The sequence below is a fragment of the Bos taurus genome, chromosome 13 (assembly GCF_002263795.3).
Source record: "Bos taurus isolate L1 Dominette 01449 registration number 42190680 breed Hereford chromosome 13, ARS-UCD2.0, whole genome shotgun sequence".
Lineage (NCBI taxonomy): Eukaryota > Metazoa > Chordata > Mammalia > Artiodactyla > Bovidae > Bos > Bos taurus.
This window is the reverse complement of record NC_037340.1, coordinates 65,853,122-65,860,309: the sequence shown is the minus strand read 5'-3', so window position 1 is coordinate 65,860,309 and position 7,188 is coordinate 65,853,122. Positions and strand designations below refer to the sequence as shown.

At 45.9% G+C, this 7,188-nt stretch overlaps 1 protein-coding gene across 1 annotated transcript in view; it reads left to right on the top strand.

Moving 5' to 3' along the window:
• Positions 1-7,188, top strand: part of SOGA1 (suppressor of glucose, autophagy associated 1) — a 75,861-nt gene that overhangs the window by 45,631 nt on the left and 23,042 nt on the right. The window contains exons 6-8 of the mRNA XM_005215017.3: positions 569-715; positions 2,086-2,211; positions 3,416-3,646. Of these exons, the coding sequence (XP_005215074.2) occupies positions 569-715; positions 2,086-2,211; positions 3,416-3,646 (504 nt within the window). The remainder of the gene's footprint in view (positions 1-568; positions 716-2,085; positions 2,212-3,415; positions 3,647-7,188) is intronic.

Sequence of the window (7,188 nt, the reverse complement as noted above, 5' to 3'; positions counted from 1 at the left end):
TCAGTTCTGTCTTTGAACTTTGCATAAATTGGATCACACAGAACACACTCACCTGCGCCTGACTTCTTTCACTCACCATTACGTTTGCTGTCTCAGGTAGAAGTAGTTCCAAGTGTTCTCCGGACCAGATATGACCTCATGGAGTGAATATACCACAGTTCCTTTAGTCGTTCACCATTGATAGATACAGGCTCCTCTGTCCATGGGATTCTCCAGGCAAGCATACTGGAGTGGGTTGCCATGCCTTCCTCCAAGGGATCTTTCCCACCTGAGTCTCTTTTATCTCCTGCATTGGCAGGTGGGCTCTTTCCCACTAGCAGCACCTGGGAAGCCCCTAAGACCTGACACAGTCAAATAAAGTTAATTCATTTAAAAAAAACAAAAACAAAAAAAATTCATGGAGAAGTTGCAGTGCGCCAACCACCGGAGGTGAGTCCACTTAGGTCCCTGCCCTCAGGTGCCCGGTCAGAGGCTCCCACAGAGCCGGGGGCCTGGAGTGGGCGCTGTTTCTGGCCCCCCACATGCCCCTCTCGGGGTCACCTTTAGTTTCCTCTGCTTGTGCCTCTAGGTGCAGCCTCCTGACCTCAGGGACCTGCCAGAATGGGAGCCCAGGATACGAGAGGCCTTCCACACCAGCGACTTGGACTCCAAGTCCGACCCTAGCCGGAGCTTCAGGCCTTACCGAGCTGAGGACAATGATTCCTACGCCTCTGAGGTGGGCCTGGGCCCACACAAGAAGGGGCGAGGGGTAGGAGGAGAGTGGCTGAGGTGACTCAAGAACAGAGTGACCTGTGGAGAATCTTAGCCGGTGTTGATATGGATTCTGAGTGTTTCCTTTGGTTGCAAGCTTCCTGGCAACAAGGGCTGGATGAGAAACAAGGAAGTTTGGGCCATTCTCAGGACCTGATGACAGGAAGTTTATAAACTCATCTGAGGAAGTTTTTTTTTTTTTTAATTTATTTTTGGCTGCGCTGGATCTTCGTTGCTGCCGGCTTTCTCTTGTTGCAGCAGGCAGGGGCTACTCTTCCTTGCCGTGCGCAGGCGTCTTGCGGTGGCTTCTCTCGTTGCAGAGCACAAAGTCTAGGCTACGGACCTCAGAACCCGGGGCCCTCTGCATTGAGAGTGCAGAGTCTTAACCTCGGGACCACCTGGAAAGTCCTCAAGTAATTTTAATAAGCTGCACACTGCTGTGTAATCAGCAAGCAGATCAATGAATAACCCATGACCTGTCCCTGGAAGCTTCCCTTCTAGTCCCCATTTAGTCACATCCTGACTTCTAACCAGATAGATTTGTTTTGCCTGTTTAGCTCCAAATCCTTATAAACAGAATTTCTCCTGAAAATGTAGAGTTTTATTGTCTTTTTCATAGGAGTTTCTTATATTATAAACAGCAAATAATTAGAATCCCTAAATAGCATAGCATAAGGATGGAAAAAGAAAATCAAGATCACAAGATTAACACATAGTTAACTACTGTGAATGTTTAGTTTGTTTAACTTGTTATTGAAATATAGCGTAAAAATATACATATAGTAAAGGGCACTATCCTTTTTGGTTTTTTGGCCACACCTCTCAGCTTGTGGGATCTTAGTTCCCTGACCTGCGCATTCGGCGGTGAAAGCACGTTGTCCTAACCACTGGACCACCAGGGAATTACCAAGGGCACTATCCTTAAGTGTACAGTTGAATGGATTTTTACATAAGTATAGACCCATTAAACACATATGTTTGATCCCTGACTTACCTAAGCTGTTTGTAAATTATTACAGTTATAAACAATGAGATGAACATTTTTGTGAATTCACTTAGTTTTCATAGTATATCATTTTCCTCAAATAAATTTTCACCAGAAAGTATCAAGTTAAAATTCTAATAATAGCTAGATTTGATGTGCACTGTTTCATTTCATCTTCATGACAACCCACTGAAGTAGGGACCTGCCGTCATGCCTGGAGTATACGTGAAGGATAGCTTGGGTCTGACTTCCTGCTGTCTCGATCCCCTCTGACCATCATCCTTTGACTGCAGTTTCTGCCCTTCTGCTCTCTCCCTGCTCCTCATCTGTGTCCCTCATCTCGACCCCAGATCAAGGAGCTGCAGCTGGTGCTGGCCGAGGCCCACGACAGCCTCCGGGGCCTGCAAGAGCAGCTCTCCCAGGAGCGGCAGCTCCGGAAGGAGGAGGCCGAAAGCTTCAATCAGAAAGTGGTGCAGGTGGGTGGGGTCCTATCCCGCACCTCCTGCAGCCTCTCTTTCCTGAACTGAGGGCGGAGACCCTGGCGGTCCTTGGGTTTTCAGAGGCAAGCATGTGAGGGGCAACCTGTGTCTTTGCACGCGTGCTGCACTGGTACTTATGCATTAACTGTGCTGGGCTGGAATCCCGGGCTTGTCATGGACTGTGTGACCTGAGGCCCATCCTGTCTCCTTTTGGGGCCTCTGTGTCCCATCTATGAAGTATTGCCCCGCTCAGAGCTGAAGTTCTGCATTAGAAAGTCCATAGCCCTAGTTGGTAATCAAAATGGTAGTTCTGCTAGTAGAAATCATTTATGAAGCCCTTACTCTATGTCAGGATTGCAATGCACTTTCCACACATCATGTCCTTTAATCCTCATGTTTTCCCCTGTGAGGTGTCCCCCTTTTACACCTGGAAAAACTGATGCCCAGAGGGCTGAAGTGCTTTGTCCAGGACTCCACTTGCAGGGCGAGGTGGAGCTGGGATTCTAATCCAGGTTATCGGCTCCCTCTGATCCATGATACCTCGTTGCTTCCTAGGGTATTCATGTCAGCCTTCCTCACCCCAAGCATGGCCTTTGTTTTGCATGTTGGGTCACCCCTCCCTGCCATCATCACTCACCCTCCCAGGTGTCTCATTAAATGTGAGAGTCCACGTGAAACACTGGTGCCTGGTACGAGCTCATTGTGAAAAAGTGAAAGTGTTAGTCGCTCAATCTTTTCCGACTCTTTGCCACCCATGGACTGTAGCCTGCCAGGCTCCTCTGTCCATGGGATTCTCCAGGCAAGAATACTGGACTGGGTAGTCATTCCCTTGTCCAGGGGATCTTCCTGACCCAGGCATTGAACCTGGGTCTTCTGCATTGCAGGCAGATTCTTTACCATCTGAGCCACCAGGGAAGCCCACCTGGGCTCATTAGATAAAGCCAGTGTTTTTATAATGAGACAGAGCGGGTTCAGATCCCAGTGTTTCTACTGTGATTGCTGCTGTTTTTATGAGTTTCCTTTCCCTGGAGTGGCAGAGGGAGGTGTTTGTTTCAACAGAATGAACTGCTAGTGATAGAATCCCCAGCAGGGTCACCACTAGGCACCACATATAATTTCTGCCTTTATCTGAGGCCTGGAATGGGAAGAATCGGGGTCCCCAAGACAGCTGGGGTGGCTCACGCTTTGGTCCCTCTTGCAGCTGAAGGAGGACCAGCAGAGGGCGCTCCTACGGCGCGAGTTTGAGCTCCAGAGTCTGAGCCTACAGCGGAGGCTGGAGCAGAAATTCTGGAGCCAGGAGAAGAACATGTTGGTGCAGGAGTCCCAGCAGTTCAAGCACAACTTCCTCCTGCTCTTCATGAAGCTCAGGTGGTTCCTCAAGCGCTGGCGGCAGGGCAAGGTTTTGCCCAGCGAGGGGGATGACTTCCTTGAGGTATGGTTCCCCTGGGACTGGGACTAGGGTGGGAATGGGGTGGAAGAGAGAGGAGGGGAAGGGGCACCCAGCTGGGTCAACACAACCCTGGGGCTCAGATCTGAGCCATCATCTTGCAGCTTCCATCCCAGCATTCGTTCACTCATTTGCATCAGTTTGTTGAGAGCCAGCTCTTCACTGAGTGCTGTGGCAGGTGCTGGGGATAAGGTGGTGAAGACTTGGTCCCAGACTCGCCAAGAGGAAGTCTCCTTGGGGGCCAGAAGGTCTTTACCACCTCTCTGGTATTCCTGGGTTTCCCTCTTTAACAAGCCTGAGTCTTCAGCTGGCAACCGTATCTGGGTGAATTTAATGATCTAGTTTTGTTGCTTTTGTATTATATGCAAATATGATACATATTAATGTTTTTTTAATCTTTTAAGGTGTAATTTATATACAGTAAAATGCACACATCTTACGTGTACAGCTGATGAAGTTTTATAGTATACACCCCATAGATACACAGTATAGCATCCCCCAGATTATAATGAGCACATTTCCAGTGCCAGAACATTCCCCAGTTCCCCAGGTGATATGCCCATCCCAGCAGTCAGCACTGTTCTGGCTTCATAAACACCATGGATTAATTTCGCCTGTTCTAAAACTTCATATAAAGACATCTAGTCTTTTGTGTCCGGCTTTTGCTTAATAGGCATACAGAATCCTCCCAGATCAGGGATCGAACCCATGTCTCCTGCATTGACAGGCAGATTCTTTACTACTGAGATAACAGGGAAGCCCCTAATTTATTTTTAATGTTATCTTTGACAATGGTAATGGACAGTGACTCCCCATTTTTAGTAATAATATCAACTTCCTTTTTAATTTTATTTAAAAAATATTTATTTATTTGGCTGAGCCAAGTCTTACTTGCGGCATGCAGTATCTTTAGTTGCAACATGTGGGATCTAATTCCCTGACCAGGGCTCGAACCCGGGCCCCCTGCATTGAGAGCTTGAAGTCTTAGTCACTGGACCAACAGAGGAGTCCCTCACCTTTCTTTTTTACATTTATTTCTTTAACTAGAAGGAGTAGGTTGACTTAAAAGCATCAGTGATAGTCCAGGTAGTATTTGGGTGTGGCAGGAAATAGGACAAGTGGGGCTTTGGGAATGTGTGAAGGTTGGGAAGGACTCACGTGGCCCGTTGGTCCCTCAGCCTGTGACGGCTACAGGTTGACCTCAGATCCTTGACCTCAGATCCTCATCCTGTCACAGTCAGCCAGCGCGCTCACATTACTGGGAGAAGGGGACAGGTAAGGATGTCATACCTGCCACATCCACCTGAGTTGGCACTGCTCACCTGGCCTTTTGAGTACAGATACCTCTGGTCTAGACCAGGCTTTGCCCTTCTCATTCAAGCTACTCATTCCACAGTCAATGGAGACTAGTGGCCACCCCAGTGTTCCCCTCTCTGGGATCCCCTAGAGTAGCCTAAATGTCCCAATAGCAGGGGATGGTGGTTAGACCTGAATCTGTAGCAAGCATTCCCTCCCCTACCCCCAACAGAGCTCATGATTCTTCTCACAGGCCACCCACTTACTCCTGAAGGGCCTCGAGAGAGAGTTGCTGACCAGTTTCAGTGGACATGCTCGCTGCTGCCCTTGTCCAGGAATGTCTGACCCAAAGGTGCCCCTATGAGAAGCACCCTGAAAGCCCAGCATGGCTGCTCCTTGAGCATGACTCTTTGTGACACCAGGCTACTACTTTTTTTTTTTAATCTTATCCATGTATTTATTTATTGGAATATAATTGCTTTACCATATTGTATTAATTTCTGTTTTACAACATCATGAATCCTGCATAAGTATACACATGCCCTCTCCCTCTTGAGCCTCCCTCCCACCCCTGGGTACTACTATTTGAAACCACTGTCTGCTTTAGGACCACCCCTCCTGTTTGGAAGTCCCGCACAAGCCTCTGGATGGAGCCCAGTGTGGTTTGTTTTTTTAAATAATTTTTTAAATTTATTTTTTTAATTATAGTAAAATATATATAACATAAATTTTAACCATTTTTAAGTTTACAATTCAGTGGCATTAATTCACATTCTTGTGCAACCATCACTACCATCCAGAACTCTATCTTACAAATTTTTTTTTCTTTCCTTTTCATTTTTTTTTAAATTCTATTTTATTTTTTAGCTTTACAATATTGTATTGGTTTTGACATACATCGACATGAATCCGCCACAGGTATACACGTGTTCCCCATCCTGAACCTTCCTCCCTCCCCATACCATCCCTCTGGGTCATCCCAGTGCACCAGCCCCAAGCATCCAGTTTCGTGCATCGAACCTGGACTGGCGACTCGTTTCATATATGATATTATACATGTTTCAATGCCATTCTCCCAAATCATCCCACCCTCTCCCTCTCTCACAGAGTCCAAAAGACTGTTCTATACATCAGTGTCTCTTTTGCTGTCTCATATACAGGGTTATTGTTACCATCTTTCTAAATTCCATATATATGCGTTAGTATACTGTATTGGTGTTTTTCTTTCTGGCTTACTTCACTCTGTATAATAGGCTTCAGTTTCATCCACCTCATTAGAACTGATTCAAATGTATTCTTTTTAATGGTTGAGTAATACTCCATTGTGTATATGTACCACATCTTTCTTACCAATTCATCTGCGGATGGACATCTAGGTTGCTTCCATGTCCTGGCTATTATAAACAGTGCTGCAATGAACATTGGGGTACATGTGTCTCTTTCCCTTCTGATTTCCTCAGTGTGTATGCCCAGCAGTGGGATTGCTGGGTCATAAGGCAGTTCTATTTCCAGTTTTTTAAGGAATCTCCACACTGTTCTCCATAGTGGCTGTACTAGTTTGCATTCCCACCAACAGTGTAAGAGGGTTCCCTTTTCTCCACACCCTCTCCAGCTATCTTACAAAATTGAAACTCTTACTCATGAACTCTTTATCCCTCTCTGTGCCTGCCCCTGGCAACCACCACTCTGCTCTCTGCTTATATGAGTTTGTTAGATTCCGTATATAAGTGAGATCTTGTAGTATTTGTGTTTCTGTCTCTAGCTGATTTTGCTTAGCATAATGTCTTCCAGGTTCATCCACATTATCACAAATAGTAGGATTTCCTTCTTTTATAAGACTGAGTAATATTTCCTTGTGTGCATATGTCACATTTGCTTTACTCTTTCATTCATAGACAGACACTTAGGTTGTCTCTATATCTTGGCTATTGTGAATAATGCCACAGTGAACACACAGAGATCCAACTTTCATTTCCTTTGGATATATACCCATAAGTGGGATTGCTAGATCATATAGGAGTTCTATTTAAAAATTTGGGGGAAACCTCTACACTGTTTTCCATAGCTGAAGCCCAGTTTTGGCAGCTAGGGAAGATGTTTTGCCCCCAGAATTGTCTACAGGCCATATAGCCTATATTTTAAATTAGTTTGTTGCAAGCAAATTCTCTGTATTTGGTGAAAATCTTTGTAGCCATTTCAATGTACTGGGATAACAGAGAGAAACAGAAACT